We start from the raw sequence: 21,878 nt of genomic DNA, 5'->3' as shown, positions 1-21,878 counted from the left end.
ATTAATATAGTTTTGCTAATGGAAAAAATTAAAAAATCAACTGTGTATCAGATGACTTTGAGGTCCTAGAGTGGGAACTGAGGTACTAAGGCATCCACAGAAATTCTGATTGCCTGAAGGATGTGTCTCAGAAAGAGGAAATATCGATTCTGGCTGTAGATTTCAGAAGAAAAGAAATTTGATTTTAGAACCATGAATAAAGGAGTAACGGGCCTTATCATGGGGGGAAGACAGAGTATGTCTATCAGGAAACATACGCTTGGCAGAGAACTTCGCCAGTCTGTGAAAATCCTAACTCCTTCCCATGGCCTCCCCACCTCTCCAGCCTCATGTTATACCTCTCCCCTCTGCCCTCTAGGCCCCAGCAACACTTGCTGCCTTGCTGTTCCCCAGGATACTGATTTCTTCCCAACTCATGGCCTTTGGACTTGCTGTTCCCCCTGCCTGGAAGACTCTTGCTGGTCTAGATGTTTTTGTTGGTGACTCCTCAGAATTCATGTTTATCTTTTGTGAAGTCATTTCTGACTGTCCAATTTAAGTAACATCTTCCCCCCGCAACACACCTACAAACAGTAACTCCTTATCCCTTTCTGTTTTCATCATCACACCTATTTCTGCTGGAAATTCTAGTTCAGTTGCCTGTTGTTTCTCTCCTCTTCAGACTGAAGTGTCAGCCTCATTGTCTATTTCGCTGCTGAATGCCTGATATAATAGGTGCTTAATAAATATTGGTTGAATGAATAAATGAATGGAAGAATCATCAATAGTACCTTGCCCTGATAATTAGAAGAAGAGGCTTAGGTAAAACCATACCTGGTTACTGGTAGTTGGAGGTTACTGGTAGTCTCAGAACTCACAGTGCTGGACTAGTGATGGGGACTGCTGGCATTTATGGAGCCCCCCTTCTGCTAAACATGTCACGTGCCCATGTCATCAGACTTTGAGGGGGAGTTAGTCTCATGTGCCTTTTACAAATGAAGACACAGGAGCTTAGGGTGGGTAAGTCATAGGCCTGAGGTCATTAGCTAACAAGTGCCAAGCAGGTAGCAAACGCCGGACTCTGACTGCAGAGCCTGAGCCATAGGCTGCACTAGTAGGGTGTTGACTAGCAACTCTTAATGCAGAGAACAGGGATGGAAGATGGGAGCTCTTCTTGGGACCTTAGTTTTCATTGTTAACGCATGGAGTAAATAACAGCTAATATTTATGGAAGATTTGTTGTTAGTTGCCATTGGACAGGTTCTGACTCATGGCAACCCCCTCTACAATAAAACAAAATGTTGCCTGGTCTTGTGCCATCTTCATGATCATTAGTATGCTAGATTCCATTGTTGCCGCCACTGTGTATTTTGAGTGCCTTTCAAGCCAGGGAGCTTATCTTCTGGCATGATATCAGACAATATTTGCTGTGATGTATAGAGTTTTCATTGGCTAATTTTCAGAAGTAAATAAACTTTTTTCCTAGTCCATTGTAGTCTGGAAACTTCACTGAAACCTGTTCACCATGGGTTGACCCTACTGGTATTTGAAATATCGTGGCGTAGTTTCCAGCATCATAGCAATATGCAGGCCACCACAATACAACAAACTGACAAAGCGGTGGTGGATGGAACATTTAGTATATGCTAATTACTGCGCTAAGTGCTTTGTGTCCTGAATTTATTTGAACCCAAGGGGCTAATCATCTCAGGCAGGACTCAGGAGGATGCACTGCAATGGGATGATAGGAGAGGCCACCTCATTCAAAGATACAGAACTAAAATGAACAGGTGTGTGAGTGTGTGTGTAGGGGTGGGGGTTGTGGAGACAATGTTAGCCATCTGTAAGACAGGGCGACCCCATGTAGCAGAATGCCAACCTGAGGGCAGAGCCCAGGTGAGAGCAGTTATTTGGGTGGAAATAAAAGAAGGCAACTGCAAAAATGATTTGTTGTTGGGCTGTAAGATATATTACAAAGAGAGATCAGGGATGTGTGAGATGCTTTTCACATACAAGTGACGAATTTATCACAGAGGTGCTGTGGGACTCTTAACTCTCCAAACATCTGCTAGAGGCCTGTTTGATTAAAAGCTGAACATCTGAGAAATTCTTGGCTGGCATCAGAGGTTGTTTAATCTCTCAGAAGGTAAAGGACACAGGAAGCAGAGCTGATATTCCTGCACTTAATATTGACCAACCTGAATAATAAGTTGATATGGAATGGACAGGAACATTGGGGAAAATGACCGTGTCATCCCATAGTTTACTTAACTGAGCAGAGGATGCTGGGCATTGACACATAGGGTAGACATTAAGGAAAATGATTTTAATCCAATTTAGTGCATTAGAGGTAGGTAGGGCCCCTTGATAGAGCTCAGGAAGAATGGTGAGCTCATAAAAATGTAATACAGACATGAAGATCTTTAATCGTTCCCATAACGAAGGGAGGAGGCCTTTAAAAACATCCTTCATCAGGTAAAAGCCTTTACTTGCTAAACTCAGGCTTCAAAAAGAAGACATACAAAACATGAAATAAGGATATTGTATAGGATAATTAAAGGTCCATGTAGTGGGCTGCTTGGTGGCCCCACAAGGATATGTCTAAGTTCTAAGCCTCCTGTACATGTGAATGTGACCTTACCCGGAAGTAAGGTTTGTGCAGATATAATTAAGTTAAAGATCTCAGATTGAGATCATCTTGAATTTATGGTGGGCCCTAAATCCAATGACGGGTATCCTTATAAGAGAAAGGAGAGGGAGATTAGACGCAGAGACACTCAGGGAAAGACCATGTGAAGACGGAGGCAGAGACTGGAGTGATGCTGCCACAAGCCAAGGAATGTCAGAATTGTCAGCAACCTCCAGAAGGTAGGAGAGAGGTGTGGAACAGACTATTCCTCAGAGCCTCCAGAAGGAACCAACCGTGCGGACACCTTGATTTTGAACTTCTCGCCTCCAGGACTATAAAAAAAATAGGAGAATAAATTCCTGTGGCTTTAAGCCACCCAGTTTGTGGTAATTTGTCCCATTAGCCCTAGGACATTAATGCAGTGTGTTAAACCTCTGAGAAGATTAGGGGCGGAGGTGGAAGCCAAGTATCAGATTATTCTAAGACTCTTGAAAAGCCCTAAGTAAAGCAAAGGGGGCTTTTGTTTTCTTTTATAATAATTTTTGTGCTTTAAGTTAAAGTTTACAAATCAAGTCAGTCTCTCACATGTAAACTTATATACACCTTACTACATACTGCCACTTACTCTCCCCCTAATGAGTCAGCCCACTCCCCTCTTCCAGCCTCTCCATTCGTGACCGTTTTGCCAGTTTCTAACCCCCCTTTACCCTTCCATCTCCCCTCCAGACAGAAGATGCCAACACAGTCTCAAGTGTCCACCTGATGCAAGTAGCTCACTCCTCATCAGCATCTCTCTCCAACCCATTGTCCAGTCGAATCCATGTCTGATGAATTGGCTTCGGGAATGGTTCCTGTCCTGGGCCAACAGAAGGTTTGGGGACCATGACTCCTGAAAAGCCAGAACTAAATAATTTTTTTTTTAATAATTTTTATTGTGCTTTAGGTGAAAGTTTACAAATCAAGTCAGTCTGTCACATATAAGCTTATATATACCTTACTCCATACTCCCACTTGCTCTCTCCCTAATGAGTCAGCCCTTCCAGTCTATCCTTTCGTGACAATTTTGCCAGTTTCTAACCCTCTCTACCCTCCTATCTCCCCTCCAGACAGGAGATGCCAACACAGTCTCAAGTGTCCACCTGATACAAGTAGCTCACTCTTCATCAGCATCTCTCTCCAACCCATTGTCCAGTCCCTTCCATGTCTGATGAGTAGTGTTCGGGAATGGTTCCTGTCCTGGGCCAACAGAAGGTTTGGGGACCATGACCGCCAGGATTCCTCTAGTCTCAGTCAGACCATTAAGTCTGGTCTTTTTATGAGAATTTGGGGTCTGCATCCCACTGATCTCCTGCTCCCTCAGGGGTTCTCTGTTGTACTCCCTGTCAGGGCAGTCATCGGTTGTGGCCAGGCACCATCTAGTTCTTCTGGTCTCAGGATGATGTAGTCTCTAGTTCATGTAGCCCTTTCTGTCTCTTGGGCTCATAATTACCCTGTGACCTTGGTGTTCTTCATTCTCCTTTGATCCAGGTGGGTTGAGACTCATTGATGCATCTTAGATGGCCGCTTGCTAGCGTTTAAGACCCCAGACGCCACACTTCAAAGTGGGATGCAGAATGTTTTCTTAATAGAATTTATTTTGCCAGTTGATTTAGATGTCCCCTGAAGCCATAGTCGCCAAACCCCCGCCCCTGCTCCGCTGATCATCAAAAAAAAAAAAAAAAAAGTTTATTCAGGAAACTTCTTTGCTTTTGGTCCAGTCCAGTTGTGCTGACCTCCCCTGTATTGAGTGTTGTCCTTTCCTTCATCTAAAGTAGTTATTATCTACTATCTAATCAGTAAATAACCCTCTCCCAGCCTCCCTCCCTCCCCTCTTTCGTAACCACAAAAGAATGTGTTCTTCTCAGTTTAAACCATTTCTCAAGATCTTATAATAGTTGTCTTATACAATATTTGTCCTTTTGCATCTGACTAATTTCACTCAGCATAATGCCTTCCAGGTTCCTCCATGTTATAAAATGTTTCACAGATTCCTCACTGTTCTTTATCGATGTGTAGTACTCCATTGTGTGAATATACCATAATTTATCCATTCATCTGTTTATGGACATCTTGGTTGCTTCCAGCTTTTTGCTATTGTAAACAGTGCTGCAGTAAACATGGGTGCGCATATATCTGTTTGTGTAAAGGCTCTTATTTCCCTAGGGTATATTCCGAGGAGTGGGATTTCTGGGTTGTATGGAATCAACTCGACGGCAGTGGTATGGTAGTTCTATTTCTAGCTTTTTAAGGAAATGCCAGATCGATTTCCAAAGTGGTTGTACCATTTTACATTCCCACTAGCAGTGTGTAAGTGTTCCAATCTCTCCACATCCTCTCCAACATTTATTATTTTGTGTTTTTTGGACTAATGCCAGCCTTGTTGGAGTGAGATGAAATCTCATCGTAGTTTTAATTTGCATTTCTCTAATGGCTAATGATCAAGAGCATTTCCTCATGTATCTGTTAGGAGCCTGAGTATCTTCTTTAGTGAAGTGCGTGTTCATATCTTTTGCCCAATTTACTGACACTGGGCCTTTGTCAAATATCAACTGCTTATATGGGGATGGGTTTATATCTGGGTTCTCAATTCTGTTCCATTGGTCTATGTATCTGTTGTTGTACCAGTACCAGGGTGTTTTGACTACTGTGGCTGTATAATATGTTCTAAAATCAAGTAGAGTGAGGCCTCCCACTTTGTTCTTCTTTTTCAGTAATGCTTTACTTATCCAGGGCTTCTTTCCCTTCCATATGAAGCTGGTGATTTGTTTCTCCATCACATTAAAAATGTTGGAATTTGGATTGGAAGTGCATTGTATATATAGATGGCAAAGGGGGCTTTTAAATAATTGTTGAAACAAAACACAAATAAGAAAAAGGGTAAGCCTACTTTTGGCAAGGATGCTGCCATTTTCACTAGTGACCATAATAAGAAAGCAGATCTGCCCAGATTTTGTAGGGGGAGCTTCAGGCTGGTGTGCTGTTCTACTCCCCAATGTAATATTTGCCATCTCCTCATTAGGCTGGAGTACTGGTCCACTTCCCAGTGTGACATTTGCTATCTCGTTAGGCTGGAGTACGGGTCCTCACCCCAACATGACATTTGCCATCTCATTTGGCTAAAATACTGGTCCTCACCCCAACGTGACATTTGCTATCTCCTTATTAGGCATTTTTTTTTTATTAGGCTGGAGTACTGATCTGCACCCCAATATGACATTTACTGTCTCCTCATTAGACCTTGGGAGGGGTATGATGTCCCAGATACATAGGGATAGGCAGCACTGGCCCTTTGGGTTACTTCATTTCCACTCTGTTACTAATGTTGGAAAAACCATTTTTAACTTAAGTGTCCTTACCTTAGTACACAGATCATGGCCTCATTTAGTAATGTCGCCATTTTCTTGTTTTTTCTTTTAGAGGATTATAACAGTGGAAGGCAATTTAAGATTTTCCCTTCCATTAAAATTTCTTTCTAAGCAGGCTTGTGAAATCAATATGCTGTGATCATTTTACGGGGCTGGGGCAGTCTTACTTCAAATATTTGATCAAATGGGTGTGTGTTGCCTAGCACCCATTTCAACTAGACCATAGCTTTTAGTGATTCCCCTTCCCCTGGTTCACCATGACCTAGGAAAATCGAAGCCCCTTTTCTTGATGAAGCATAGTTTTGGAGCAGTATTTGATGTCCACATGAAGAGGGTGACCTGATCCTTAGAGCACTGACTTCTCTGCATTTCTGAAGGTGCTTACAGTCTGCAGGGTGTAATTGTTAAGTTTCTGGGAACACCCAGAGGCATGGATGGCTTTATTGTACCAAAGAAACCACAGTTGAGAAAAAAGAATTGTCTAACTGGTATTTGCTTGATTCCTTACTTAACCTGTTGAGACAGTGAGATAGTGAGGTGGAATTTTTGCTTCTAATCACGGAAGGTTTTTATATGACTCTGATATAAGAGAGGCTATTGATGGAGGAAACAAGAATCAAGGATTTTTCAATGTTGTTACTGTATTTGCATCTGTGTGGATTAATTATAAGTAGCTTTTGTAGCAAGGAGTGAGTCACAGTAATTATTATCAAGCTTGGACAGGAACAGTAGAGGGCTCCATTTTCCAGGATTAGTAGCCCTGGTGGTGTACTGGTTAAGGAGTCCACTGCTAACCAAAACGTCAGCGGTTTGAATCCACCAGCAGTAGCTCTGTGAGAGAAAGATGTGACAGTGTGCTTCTGCAAAGATTTACAGCCTTGGAAACCCTATGGGGCAGTTCTTCTGCTCTATCCTGTTGAGCCACTGCAAGTCAGAATTCGACTTGAGGACAACGGGTATTCCAGGGTTGGGAGGATAAACTCTTGCTCAGAATTACTTTGTGGTAAAAGGTTGAGTTGGTCATTTTCACCCTTCTAGCCTATGATGTATATCGCCTATGGTGTGGTTTATTGGCGTTTATAAGAGTTAGAGCATTTACCCTTGAGCTGGAGTCAGAATCCTAATTGCCTATTGATTCCAATTAAGTGATCTGAAGAATGAAGCGGGCCCGAGGTAAGAAAATAAGGAAAGATGCTGTGTCTGTCACCGGGATCTGGTGCCATTGTGTGGCGTCCGCATACGAGCTCTCTAGATGATCATCATGAAGGCAGGCCGCTGTGGAGGAGGAGTCAGGGGCACTGGTGTCAATAGCGAGTTTCTTTTTCAGTCTGCCTAATTTACATGAACGTTCATAGTGTTATGGGATTTAAGGACTGGAGTGACAGAAACTGTTCTCATCCTTCCTGCCTGTGTGGTATTGAGGCATCATTGGAATAAGGATGTTACAGTGGGATTGCTTTGACTCAGTGTCCTACACGGAACATCTAGTGAGGATGCTGTACTCAGGGCTAATGGGATACACCACTGATGGCTTTGTGAATGCTTTTTATCATTATCCCTTTTCCGTTGAGTCCTTTAACCTTGCAAACAGCCTTCTAAGGTGGATGTTGTCCCTATTTGACAGTGGGGCAGTGATGATAGTTCAGTGGTACAATTTTCACCTTCCAAGCAGGAGACTCAGGTTTTATTCCTGGCCAGTGTACCACGTGTGCAGCCACCACCCATCTGTACGTGGAGGCTTGCATGTTGCTATGACGCTGAGCAGGTTTCAGTGGAGTTTCCAGACTAAGGCAGTTAGGAAGAAAGGCCTGGTGATCTCCTTCTGAAAATCAGCCAGTGAAAACCCTGTGGGTCACAACTGATCACGGGGATGGTCAGGACTGGGTCACAACTGATCACGGGGATGGTCAGGACTGGATCACAACTGATCACGGGGATGGTCAGGACTAGGTCATAACTGATCACGGGGATGGTCAGGACTGGGCAGGATTTTGTTCCCTTGTGCGTGGGGTTGTCGTGAGTTGGGGACCAACTTGGCAGCTGTCAACCACAGTGTTTTACAAGTAGGGAAACCAAGAACCAGAGCCTCTACCACTTACTAGTTGATGCTCTTCTGAAAACATCTAACATTCCTTTGCTGTGGTTTCCATTTCTGTAGAATGGAGGTTACCAATGGGACCTGCCTGGGCAGGCTGTTACAGGGATCACAGAAGAGAAACACAGCAAGATGCCTGCCCACCGGAAGGACTCAGTAAATATACTTCCTCTTCTTCCTGATTATTCATATGCTCATCGTATTCTCATTCTCACCCTTATCGAACTTGACAATTACCTCACCTCCTACAAAAGAGTACTACTACAAAATAGATAATTGGGAGCTCATAAAAACATACTCACCAAAGGAGTAAAAAGAAAACCTCCAGACTGGGAAAAAATCTTCAGAAATGACATATCGGATAAAGGTCAAACCTCTAAAATTTATAGAGAACGAAAAACTCAACAAAAAGACAAACAACCCACTTATAAAATGGGCAAAGGAGATGAACAGAACCTTTACCAAAAAAGACACGTAATCAGCTAACAAACACATGAAAAGGTGCTGACAGATCATTAGCCATTAGAGGGATGCAAGTCAAAACTAAGTTATGATACCATCTCACCCAGGCTGAAATGGCATTGGTAAAAAAAAAAAAAATAGACAACAACAACAAGTGTTGATGAGGATTAGGGAGATTGGAACCCTTATCCGTTGCTGATGGAAGATAAAATGGTACAACCACTGTAGAAAATGATGTCGTGCTTCCTTCAAAACCTAGAAATGAAACTATCGTTTGATCCAGCAATCCCACTCCTAGGGATATAACCTAGAGATCTAAAAGTAGTGACATGAACAGATAATATGCACTTCTATGTTCATTGCAGCTTTCTTCACAATAGCAAAAAAGTGAAAAGAACTGAAGTACTCAACACGAATGAATGGATAAGCAAAATGTAGTTCATACATACAATGGAATACTACACAACCATAAGGAAAAGTGAAACATAGTGTGGATGGACCTGGAAGGCGTGATGCTAAGTGAAATAAGTCGAGTACACATAAGGATGAATATTTTATGACCTCTCTTTTATAAGAAGACAAGTATAGACATATATAAAGAAGCCAGTGTTAAATGAGGGCTACCAGGAGGAGAAGGGAGGGATGGAGAAGCATGCTCTAGATTGTAAATACTTGTTACTTTCGGTGATGGGAAAAGTGGCACCAAACATGGGTATAGTGAGCACGCATGACCAAAGTAAATGATGGCACTGAGAAACACTCATGAGAAAAGAATGCCTATACCAAGGAATCTGACATGTTTAAGAGGTCAACAAATCCAATAAAGAACAAAAAATGAGTCTAGGGTCACATAAGGATGGGTATAGGCACATACGTACACAAGCAGGTAGAGATGTACACGTATGTGAGAACAGATGTTGTTAGGTGCCGTTGAGTTGGTGTTCTGACTCACGGTGACCCTGTGTACAACAGAACAAAACACTGCTCAGTCCTGTGCCATCCTTACAATTGTGAGAACAGGTGAAAGTATCTATAAAGCAAAAAACCTGTTGCCACCTAGTCAGTTCCAACTCTAGTGGCCCTATAGGACAGAGTAGAACTGCCCCATAGGGTTTCCAGGGAGCAGCTGGTAGACTTGAACTGTTAACCTTTTGGTTAGCAGCCAAGCTCTTAACCACTATGCCACCAGGGCTCCAGAAGTATAGATATGTACATGTTAATTTCAAAAACATGTAGGCAGGCACATATATTCATTGAAGACAATACTATAGATGTTTCTCATGTATAATCATAATTTTCTAGATTTGAAAGCATAGTACCATAGTCTCATGGGACAACTCAGCTAATTTGCATAATATAGCTCACAAAGTTCATGTTCTACATCCTAGTGAAGTGTGAGTAGTGTCTGGGGTCTTAAAAGGCTGTGAATGGCCATCTGAGATACAACTATTGGTCCTTACTCATCAGGAGCAGAAGAGTAAGAAAGTAACCAAAATCACAGAGAAGAAACAAGTCTACAAAGCTGATAGCCTGCATGAGCCATGACCTTAACTACTCTGAGACCAGAAGAACTAGATGGTGCCCAGCTACCACCTCTGACCAATCTGACTGAGGCCACAATACGTGATCCTGGTTAGAATGGAGGAAAATGCAGAACAAAAGTCAAATTCATAAAAATGGCCAGATTGGGCCACTGAGATGAGAGGACTCCCTAAGAAGCTCTTCAAACATTGAACCAAAATCATCCCGGGGTCACCTTTTAATAGGAAAGCAGAATGACACACAAAATAAAGGACATTACCCATTATATTGGTGGTTTACTAAAAAACATCTGTATGATTCTGAAAGATCAACATTTAACCCAGAGCAAAGATGAGAAGATAAGGGGGTAGGGAGTCCAGAGTACTGGAAATGGAATAACCAGAACACAAAGAGAATGTTGACACAATGTATAAAATGTACTAATGTCATTGGTCAGTTAGTGTAGAAATTGTCAAAGGGTAACCTAACTTGCTATGTAAACTTTCACCAAAAACCCAGTAAAATATTATATATACAAAAAGAACACTACTTAATGAGACATGATTTTGAAACAGGGTATTCAGGGTAGACTCTCACAAAGCATCCTCCATGAGCCTCTTTGCTTGGTCTAGTTTGTAAGAAATATTGATTTTTCCTCTTTTTCCTTTGCCCTTGTCTCTTATCTATGGACAGAAGGCATGGACCGTCTTTGGTTGCCAAGGGTGAAGAAAGGGGCAGATTTGCTCGTGCGATTGCAGGGTAAAAGAGTTGTCTGGTATCTAGAGATCAGCGCTTTGTTTCAGTTATCCTTACATCCATCTATCCATGGCTCCATCCTTCTTTGAAAACGTTAGGAGTTTCTGCCACATGCTGGTCACAGAGGTTACAGCAAAAAGCCAGTAAGAACTGGCCTCTGCCCTCGTGGACTTACACTCAGCTGAACAGAAGACATGGAGAGAGAGTGATGTAATTCCAATTTATTTTAAAAGTTTCTCAACTGGGGATGGAGAAGATTGGTGCTGGGGCTGTGTTGGCTGAGATGAGTGTGGTGAGAGGAAGCTTTTTTTTTTTGTTTTTAAGGACGAGTGTTGTTATTTTCTTGTACAGTCGACTCCGACTCGTGGCAGCCCCGTGCACAACACAACACAAGTTTCCTTGTCCTGCGCCATCTTCGTGAGTGTTGGTATGCTCAAGTCCATTCTTGTGGCCACTGTGTATTTTGAATGCCTTCCAACCTAGGGGACGCATCTTCCAGCACTATATTAGACGATATTCTGTTCTGATCCATAGGATTTTCATTGACTAACTTTCAGAAGTAGATAGCCAGGCCTTTCTTCCTAGTTTGTCTGAGACTAGAAGCTCTGCTGAAACCTGTCCACCATGGATACCCCTGTTGGTATTTGAAATTCTGGTGGCATAGTTTCCGACATTATAACAGCATAAAGGCACAGACGGGTGATAGTTAAAGGAGAGTATGTGGTTTTTAATCCTTAGCTTGGTCTCAGGCAAGAGGAAAAGTGAGAAAATAATACCAGGAAGGTCTCCTTTTGCTTTCTCAAGAGCTATAGGGTATGCAGGATTGGAAATTACAAATAAAGGGAGGTGCTTTTCAGATAGGGAGGTATCAGTAGAGACTCCCAGGTGGCTTGGAGGGATGGGGCAGGATGGGGAGGCCCTGGAGTCTGGAATTCCCAGGAACTAACCTGTTTGAGGGATTACAACTTTCTTCACAGCCTCCCGCAAGATGGACCTCCTGCTGATACCTGCCAGCTATGTGGGATGCCAGCCTCTTGGCAGGTTTTATTTCACTTTGCTTTGTAACACTCCTCTTTTTATTTCTTTCAGACCCAGCAATTGTCAATGGTGTTTACTGGTCCGAATCCCTGAACAAAGTTTTCGTAGATAACTTTGACCGAGACCCCTCTCTCATATGGCAGTACTTTGGAAGCGCAAAGGGCTTTTTCAGGCAGTACCCAGGTAAGTACCCCTGTGTTGACAATTATTATTCAGCTTAATGGTCCTGTGATATTTTTCTTTCTGGTTCAGTGTTAGCATTTTCCTCCTTGCTCTTAGAAGAAAATGAGAGAGTAAGTTCAAACTTGTTGGCAGAGCATAGGACAGGGATGGCAATATGGTGCCTGCACACCCCCTCGTAGCCCTAAACACCCCCGACCATGGTAGATATCGCCATTGATCACAGCGCTTCTCCTCTCCGGACCTGCGTGCAGCTTCACCATCTGACTCAACAGAGAAATTCAGACAGCCATGACCGAGAGGGGAATTGGGTATGAAATGCGCCGTGATTAATCCTAATGGACAAGAGTTTGGTGGTGTAACTGTTACTACTACTACCATTCTTGTTAGGAAAAAGGAGCAAGCCGTAGCGGTGCAGAATTAACTTCTGCCCAAAACATGTAAGAAATCGGGCATTTGAACTTGGCTTTCTGCACCCCAGCGCTGGCTCACCTCGGGGAAGAGGATGAACCAGCCCAAACCACTGATGGCAGTGACCACTTTGTAATGGGCCCCTGCCAGCACCCCAAGCAGACACATTTGTTAGTTTGTCCATCATGCCTTTGGAACAGGTGTTCCTTCTGGGACCTTCCCGGGCCTCTGCGTTGCAACGGGATTTCAATTCTGGCTTGGTTTGAATTTTAATTAAAAAGGGAAATTTTAATTTTGCTTACAAGTTGTGAAAACGGGACTCGGGGCTGCAATTGTGCCAGCATCCCAGCTGTAGAAATTAAAAGCTCAACCTAAAGGAAAAAACTCCCTGCCTAATCTTGGAGCAATTAAGTGGAGCCTTTTATGTTTTCATTAAGCAAGACAAGGCACCTGATGTCTTCCCACTTCAAGGCACAGAGACTGCCAGCCTCCGCCTTGAGGAGCTGTTTGCCCTGTACACAGCATCTGTCCCCCGAGACTTGCCTGCCCGGGTGTCTGCTTTGCCAGATTATTCGACATTTCCCAAGAGCGGTGTTCAGCAAGGCACACGCAGTTCCTCCTCGAGCTAACAGAAACTTAAACAATAAGCATCCTATTAAAGATAACATTATAATAAACAGCGTAACCAAGTTGTAGTCTGCCTTGGTACAATCAGCAGAGAGCAAGTCACATTCACTTCAGATGTTACTTAAATTAAAGCATGGTGGGAATGCCGGTCCACTCAGGAGCCCAGGTGGGAACGCCGGTCCACTCAGGAGCCCAGGTGGGAACGCAGGTCCGCTCAGGAGCCCAGGTGGGAACGCCGGTCCGCTCAGGAGCCCAGGTGGGAACGCCGGTCCGCTCAGGAGCCCAGGTGGGAACGCCGGTCCGCTCAGGAGCCCAGGTGGGAACGCCGGTCCGCTCAGGAGCCCAGGTGGGAACGCCGGTCCGCTCAGGAGCCCAGGTGGGAACGCCGGTCCGCTCAGGAGCCCAGGTGGGAACGCCGGTCCGCTCAGGAGCCCAGGTGGGAACGCCGGTCCGCTCAGGAGCCCAGGTGGGAACGCCGGTCCGCTCAGGAGCCCAGGTGGGAACGCCGGTCCGCTCAGGAGCCCAGGTGGGAACGCCGGTCCGCTCAGGAGCCCAGGTGGGAACGCCGGTCCGCTCAGGAGCCCAGGTGGGAACGCCGGTCCGCTCAGGAGCCCAGGTGGGAACGCCGGTCCGCTCAGGAGCCCAGGTGGGAACGCCGGTCCGCTCAGGAGCCCAGGTGGGAACGCCGGTCCGCTCAGGAGCCCAGGTGGGAACGCCGGTCCGCTCAGGAGCCCAGGTGGGAACGCCGGTCCGCTCAGGAGCCCAGGTGGGAACGCCGGTCCGCTCAGGAGCCCAGGTGGGAACGCCGGTCCACTTAGGAACCCAGGAGGACGTCATACCATCTTACCACATGACAGTTGAATGAGGGTGGATAGATAAGTTGGAATCCCTGGGTGGTGTAAATAGTTAAAGTACTCGGCTGCTAACTGAAAGATTGGAGTTTCGAGTCTGCCGGAGGTGCCTCAGAAGAAAGGGCTGGAAGTCTACTTTTGAGAAAAATCAGCTATTGAAAACCCTGCAGAACACAGTTCTACTCTGAGGCATGGAGTCACCATGAGTTGGTATCAACTCAACAGTGACTGGTTTTTGCATCCATAAGTAGCGATAACAGATGATCTGTTGTCTCCACCAAGAGCAGGCCCTCACAGTTTAGTCCTGAAGAAATTTGAAAATAAAGGGAGTCTTCTTAAAGGACTTGTGTGATGGGGGAGGCTAACTTCCCTACGAGGTTTTTGTCAGTTAGAAACACTTGACTCGGAAATGCTTACATTTCTTTTATGGTGTTTTGGATCAAATGTTGACTCTGTGAAAGTTCTCTGTCTTTTATATGTGAGTAAGTCCCTGGGTCACAGTCCTCCGAAGGCTGATCAGTGCCACACACACAGTCAGTCAGTGCTCTGTCCTAAGTGGAGAGCATACCTTTTGTATCCTGGACATTTTTGCTGAGATCTTTTTCTTTCCAAGGAAGTTCTTTCCATTATTAGAGTGGTTTTTTTTTTTATAGTAGTATGAATCTGTGATAAGTGTGTGTGTCCTTAAGCAGAAGGAATCTTTGTTCATTCCTATGTGTGTACTGACTTCCTGCTTTGTACCAGGCAGTCCTGTGCAAAGATTTAAGATTAAAATGGTGAATTAGGCAAGAAAGGTCTCTGCCCTCATGGACCCCCCTCTTGTAGGGAAGTGTATTCATCAGGGATTTTGATTGCAAGTGGTAGAAACCCAGTTCCAACTAACTGCAGCACGGTACTCATTTACTGGCTCATGTGACTTGAAGTCTGGGGAGTATACTGTTTGGGGGCACAGCTGGACTCCAGTACTCAACAGTGTCATTTGGATTTTGTGTCTTCTATGTCTCAACTCTACCTTGCTCTATTCTGACCTCGTTTCACTGCAGATGATTTCCACATGATGGAGAACATGGCTTCAGGCTTACAGGACCTCTCAACTATGGTCCCAGGGGAAGAGAGAGCATCTGCCCTGATAGCTTAGGCAAAAGCCCAGGATTGGCCTGGTGTGGGTCACATAAGCCCCAGTGAAGCCAAGGAGACTGGGCAGTGAGTAGGACCAGTTATGTGAAACCATAGGGACTGGTCAGGATTTCTGTGGCATTGCCTGGGGTGGATCCCCAAAGGAAAACACGTTGAGGAGTTAGTTACCATGATGGGGAGAGATGCAGGTGAGTAGGTCATCATGGTATTGTGTGTTCCACACTATGATGGGGGAAATAGAAGGTGGTGGAGGATTTCTGAGAAACGGCACAAGCTCCACCTTCTGGGGTAGGAGGAAATGTTTCCTGGAAAGAGAATTTTAGCAAGTCTTATCCTAGTACCGTACCTGTGATGAAGCCATCCATTCCCACATGGATTCATGTAGACCTTCAGTAGTCCAAACTTAGGTCCTGTGAGCACGTGGCTAGTCTTCTGCAGTGTTGTAAAAAAAGAACTTTCTGCAGCAATGGAGATGTTCTATGTTTGCACTGCCCAATATGGTAGCCGCCAGCCTCACGTGGCTGTTGAGCCCTTAAAATGCACCTAGTGTGACTGAAGAACTAAAATTTGAATTTCATTTAACCTTAATTAATTTAATTTTAGAATTAGTCATATGTGGCTAGTGGCTACCATGTTGGACAGCCTAACTCTACAGGAAAAGGATCTTATAATCAGATACTCAGTTTCTAAGGTACTGGTTTTACCTTTTAGTGCCTACGTCAGGAAAGGGTCCCATTGAATAGAGAACTTCAGTTAGGTGCTTTCTGGAACCCCTCCTCCAAAAAGCAGTGCTAATAAAGGGACTTTGAGTTGTGATGGACTGAAACTCTCTTGTCTTTAGTTTCACCCTTGGGAGCCTTTGAGAGTGCTGCTAATATTACTGACATTAGTACTGATGGTAGTGATTGCAGCCCCATTTATTGAGTACTGTGCTGCGTGCTTGATGCAAACCCATGATACAGATCTACTCTTAACCTCATTTTACAAATGAGGAAACAGGCTGCGAGGTCAGCTAGCTCACCTGAGTCACACAGGCAGGCATTTTGATGGGGAGGAGTGAATTGGTAATAGTGTTTACTTTTCAACCACCTCTTTCTGCTTTGCTCTCACAGTGGTTCTTTCTCTCCAAAACATGAACTCTAGCCTGCAGTTCTGAGTTCAGACCTTCAATCCCTGTCTCCTGTACTAGAATATTGGCCCTAAAGAGGACAGAGAAATTTATTTTGTCCATCCCTCTGTCAACCAGCAAGAATAGCACCTTGTAGGTTCTTAATACATAGTTTTTTTAATGAATGAATTACTCAGTGAATCAAATTCCACGAGATCTATTGTCTCCCATCACACCTATAGTAGCAATCCTTCTTCCTTGCATAGACACATTGCCTGTCTAGGGGGCTGCTCACTGGCTGAGGTCTACAGGAGATTCAGTACCCACAAGGGAACTTACCTGAATACAGGACAGAGCTAAAGTCACCTTCTTTTCCCCATTGCCCCTCTCCACCTCCAAGTCCTCCAAGGCATCTGTCCTTTCAATTCCAGTGTCTACCAAGTCCTGGTCACTGGATGTCCCTCTTCTGTTGGCCATTTATCTCATGATTTTTCATGGCCATCTCACTCTAGCTAGTAGGTCCCCTAGGCTCATCACCTCCGACAAGGCAGAGGGTCATCCGTTTTCCCGGGAGTCTTGTCCACTTCACCATTTTACCACCGTCTGTGGGAGCCTATTTCTACCAGGCTGCTCTGTGGGGCCACTGTGACTGGTCCATCCCCCCGTTCTGGCCTGTTCTCAGCTTTTTCCAAAATGAAGTGGCCAGTTGATTGTTCTCTGTATTTACCTGTCCTTAACAACATAGAAAACCAAGTCTATATACTTTATAGACAGATCAATATCTAATCAAACACAAGTGTGATGGTTGAGATTGTGTGTCAACTTGCCTGCGCCATAATTCTCAGTGTTTTGGCAGTTGTATAATGTTGTGATCACCTCCCTGTTGAAATTTGATATGTGATCACCCCCATGATGAAATCTGCTGAGTGGTACCAGTGGGGGTGGGGCCTGTGGTGGCTCGCTGCCCCCTCAGCTTTCGTCTCTTCTCCTTCTGCTGCCTACTTCCTTCCTGCTCGCCTTGCAAAGGTGGTTGGTTGGTTCTGGATCCAGTGGCTGTCTCTTGTCTGACCTCTGGTTCTTGGGACTTGAGCTAGCAGCTTACCTGTCCATCTTGGGATTCGCTGATCTTCAAGGACCTGCGAGCAAGAGTCCTGCTCCCTGACCTGCCTATCTTGGATTTTCCAGCCCGTGCAGCTAAGTGACTCAGGAGAAACCTTGCAGTCTTGCCTACTGATCCTGGAGCTTCTTCCACCATCACAACCTATGAGCAGGATCCCTGCCCTCCAACCTGCTCATTTTGGGTTCACCAGCTTCTGTGGCTCCATGAATTGGGAAAGGACTCTATCCTGATCCAAAGACTTGGGATATTCCAGCCCCTACAGTCGCGTGAGCTGTTTCCTTAATATAAATCTCTCTGTATATTTACACACATTACTGATTTTGCTTCTCTAGAGAACCCAGCCTAAGACAACAAGACACCACTTAGGTTATGCAAGATGATGAGCCTTGGCCTCTCCTTCAACATCAGACTCTCACCGTTCCAGAGCCACAGCCCTAGGAACTTTTTCCAGTAGAAGGTGTGATGACCACATTGGGAATTGCTTTTCTTATTCTTCTGCCATGATTTGTGGGCCATAGGAAGGTGAAAGCTGTTTCACAGCTATGGCCACAAGGATGGAGACAGACAGCTAAGTAAAGAGCTGTCTGTAAGTTTAGACTCATAAATTCCTCCTGCCAGTAATCTACCAACTATGGGTTCTGTATGCAGCATTAGTCTGTGCTCATTCTCTTGCCCGCTTCTCTCTCCAGGCTCAGGTTTAATGATAGCTAAGGTGTGATTGATATTGGGGTTCTCTTTCTTAGCCAGTTCAATAGGTCTACCCCAATAAAAATGATTATGGAAAACCATGATTCATAATTTCCACAGAAACTCTCTTGTTACTTATTTATCACGGTACATGGTATGTCAAGATTTTGTGAAAGGATATGGCATTTGATTGAATGAAGGAACTTTTTATGCAGGACTCCACAGCCAGCTTCCCATAAGACACTTTCAAGCCAAATTTGACTACAACTCCTGTGAGAAGCTGACATTTCATTTTAGACCAGGTGTTTCAGACCTGCAGCTACACTGGAAGATATGTATTTAAACTTTAGATTCTGGGCCCAAGTACAACATATTTTTTGAGGAGGGAATTGGACAAAACCCATCCAGTTAGAAATAAGCCAACATCTACTACCTCTTGACTTTCCTTCCTTCCTTTCTGCATCTTTCTGGACTTTTTGCTCGGAAATAGGGAAGGAAATAGAAAGCCCATATTGCAATGAGATAGTATATGTTCAGGCGAGGGTTGTAGAAATGGTTTGTTTTGAATTTGAATGTCATTGGCAGTGCCAGGTGAGTTTTGCGGAAATGACTTTGCACTGAAGAGAGAAGAGAAGCAATGGACTAGAACACCCTTTGTTGAAGTGGAGAGAGATGGGGAGATTGGGGCCAGGGAGAAATAAATCCAGAGGGCAAAACGATATTTGAATTTTTATTGTGCTCTTTGTTATAGTCTGTCAGAGTTCTGTTGGACAGTCTCAAACCTTTTTGCCACGTGGAATTGTATTGTGTGGCACCACCTTCAGGCGGTGTTGTATTAGACTCTGCTCTGTTGGCCTGCTATTCATTTTCATGCGCTAAAGGAGGACATGAAGTCATGTGTTGTTTTAGGTGAAATTAATTTCCCTCCAGTGTTATCAGCAGTACTTATGGGAGAGAAATGATAAGATGGAGGATATTGCATAGTATTTTAAATTCAAATCCAATTTGGACATTTGAATCTGCAGTAGACATTTTGACATTAATTTCGGTTGCACCCAAGTATGTGCTGGCACTTCTAGAGGCCCTGTTCTCTGAAAGCTGACTCAGCCTGGCTAGCGATAGTGGTTGTGGATAACGAAGCATAGAGTGCTTCAGAGAGGAGGCTGAAGGGCGGCTAAATCCGCTGCTCAACTGCATCGTTCCTCTTGTCTTGATTTTCATGCCCTGTCCAGCCTGGGTGGGATTCTAAAGGGTATATCAGCACTTCCAGAAATTATGTGGCTCATGGCTGTGCTTCTTGGTTAAATGACAATCCCTGAATCTTAACGATTAGAGGTGAACCAGATTATTCTTTCTCTGGAATTTGAAGTTACTTGAGTATTTTAAAAATATCTGTGGGTAGGAAAAATAATATAGTAAAAAGTTGATATGAAAGGAGGCAGTACCATCTGGGACAGGGTTTCCTGAAGTTTGTCTCATAAAACACTTTCTTATGAGATTCTCTGGAGAGGAAGGACTCTATGGTCAAATTGGTTTGGCAAAGGCTGCCTCTACTGTCCCCGTCATAGAGATTCAAGGTGCATTTAAGCAGACTAAAGGCCCTCGGATGTTCCCCCCATAGCATAGAAATCAGCTTCGCTTTTATTCTCTTAACTCATGTTAACACCCTGTAGAACTTACCATGGAACACACTGATGGAAATGCCTGTGTGAGGAAGACAGCAATGGATTGGGAGTCGGGAGATCAGGCTATAGCTCTGCCTGGACACCCACCCACTCTGCAACCTCGCTGAAATCTGTTAAACTCTGAGAGCCTTGGAATCTTCACTGTGAAATGAAGATTTTTGCCCAAATGTCCAGTTTGGGTAAGATGATCCTCCAGGGTTCACCCACCCTGACTTTGAGTCATGATGTAACGTTTATTGTTACATCCAAGGCAGCTATGCTCTGGAACTGCCTCAAGGCCTGTCTTCATCCCATTAGATGTGTTTCTGATGTCCTGATCAGGAAGAACCTGGGTTTTATGGTTCCTGCAGCTACATGGGCTCCTTCCCCTGACAGGGAAATTCTCTCTGCATGGCCATGCCAGAATTCCTTCGGTTTTTCATTTGACATGTTCTTCCCAGCCTCAGGACCTTTGCACGTGTTGTGTTCTCTGCCTGAGGTGTTTTTCTCCACCTTATTGCCCCTCTTTGTTTTTGTTTAACAAGTAGCTGGTTAAATAGTGTCTTTCAAAATTCATGTCCACCCAAAACCTTAGAATGTAACCTTATTTGGAAATAGCGTTTTGAAGATGTAATTAGTTAAGAAGAGGTCATACTGGATTTGGGTGGTCCCTGAATCCAATATGACTGGTGTCCTTCCGAGAGGACACACAGACACTGAGGGAAGAATGTCATGTGAAAATAGAGGCAGAAATGGAGTGATGCTGCTACAAGCCAATGAATGCCAAGAATTTCTAGGAGCCACCAGAAATTAGGAAGAGGCAAGGAAGGATTCTTCCCTGGAGCTTTCAGAGTAGTCATGGTCTTGCTAACATGTTGATTTCAGACTTGTAGCCTCCAGGACTGTGAGAGAATACATTCTTGTTGGTCTAAACCAGCCTGCTTGTGGTAATTTGTTACAGTAGCCTGAGGAAACAAAGACACCTTCATTCTGCTCTCTGCTTAAAGAAGATGCCTTCCTCAAGTTAGAGGTTATTACTAATATTGGGGACACTAACAGCATCAGGTGCTTGGCTCTGGTCTAGCGATTTCTCATCTAGTGTCTGCCTCCCTGCTAGGTGTGAGACATTTTGATGGCAAAAAGGGACCAGTTCCTTCTTTTCCAGTCACCGCCTGGAGTACTCGGCCAGTTTGATGAAAATTATAATTAGTAGACAGAAGGCTCTGGGTCTGTCCCATTTGGTCTACTTTCACTCTGGAATTGTATTTCTTACTGGTTTTCCCAGAAAATGAATTTCATCTTGACTTCTCAAAAAGCACCAAGCTTCAACAGTACCTGCGAGGAGCTACAAGTCTGTCTTCAGGAAAATGTTCTCAGTCCAAAAGGAGATCAGGCGTTATTCATTCCCACTTCCTAGGCCCTGTTCTACGTGCATGTATCCCACGCTTTTTGAAAGCTTACTTTACGTCACTTTGCTTTTACCAAAGACCTACATTAGTACCTATATTTGCTAACCATAAGAAATCTTAGGAGGATTTTTGCTTTTACAAAAAAAAAAAGACAAAAAGCAGAGATAGCGTTTAAGCAATGAGCCATTAAAGAGGCAGCTTTTTATGCAACCTGAGCAGCGACAGTGTTGTCACCAAGCTCCTTCCCTGGGAACTACACTCAGCATCTCAGTTTTTACTATCTATTAGTGTTATTTTAGGTTTTATATGTTATTTGGTAAGTTATTTTTTGGGAACGTGCAAAAATTTTTCCTGTATAAATTACTGGTAGTTGCTTCTTTGCTTTATGCCATTTTGGATTATGAAAGGTTTCATAGGAAAGAGGGGGACACCTGTATTGCAGTAAAAGTTCTATAAAGTCCCCTTTAACACAAAATTAGCAAATACCAGCCCTGCCCTGTGTGACCTCATTCTGCACAGGTCTGTGAAACCACTGCAGTTGATTTTGGGGTTACAAATAAATTTCAGCAGTAGGCAAATTCGCAACTATGGAATCCAGGACTAATAAAGATTGACTCAATCAACTCATTCTCTGCTTCCCATGGAGCACACAGGGATGGGCTGGTGATGGGAGAGAAAGGATGGCAGAGGCTAGGAAAATGGTGGTGGATAATCAGAGTATATGTAGGTATAGTTATGACCCAAGAACATGTACAACAATTCAATTCAAGAAACATCCATTGGACCCCTGCCATGGGTGA

General features: G+C 44.2%; 1 protein-coding gene across 1 annotated transcript in view; it reads left to right on the top strand.

Moving 5' to 3' along the window:
• The window catches only part of CACNA2D3 (calcium voltage-gated channel auxiliary subunit alpha2delta 3), a 1,049,182-nt gene that overhangs the window by 460,122 nt on the left and 567,182 nt on the right, over nt 1-21,878 (top strand). Inside the window, exon 6 of the mRNA XM_064274376.1 lies at nt 11,936-12,067. Coding sequence (XP_064130446.1) covers nt 11,936-12,067 — 132 coding nt within the window. The remainder of the gene's footprint in view (nt 1-11,935; nt 12,068-21,878) is intronic.

The sequence above is a fragment of the Loxodonta africana genome, chromosome 22 (genome assembly GCF_030014295.1).
Source record: "Loxodonta africana isolate mLoxAfr1 chromosome 22, mLoxAfr1.hap2, whole genome shotgun sequence".
In the NCBI taxonomy this organism is placed as follows: domain Eukaryota; kingdom Metazoa; phylum Chordata; class Mammalia; order Proboscidea; family Elephantidae; genus Loxodonta; species Loxodonta africana.
This window is presented reverse-complemented; position numbering and strand designations above follow the sequence as displayed.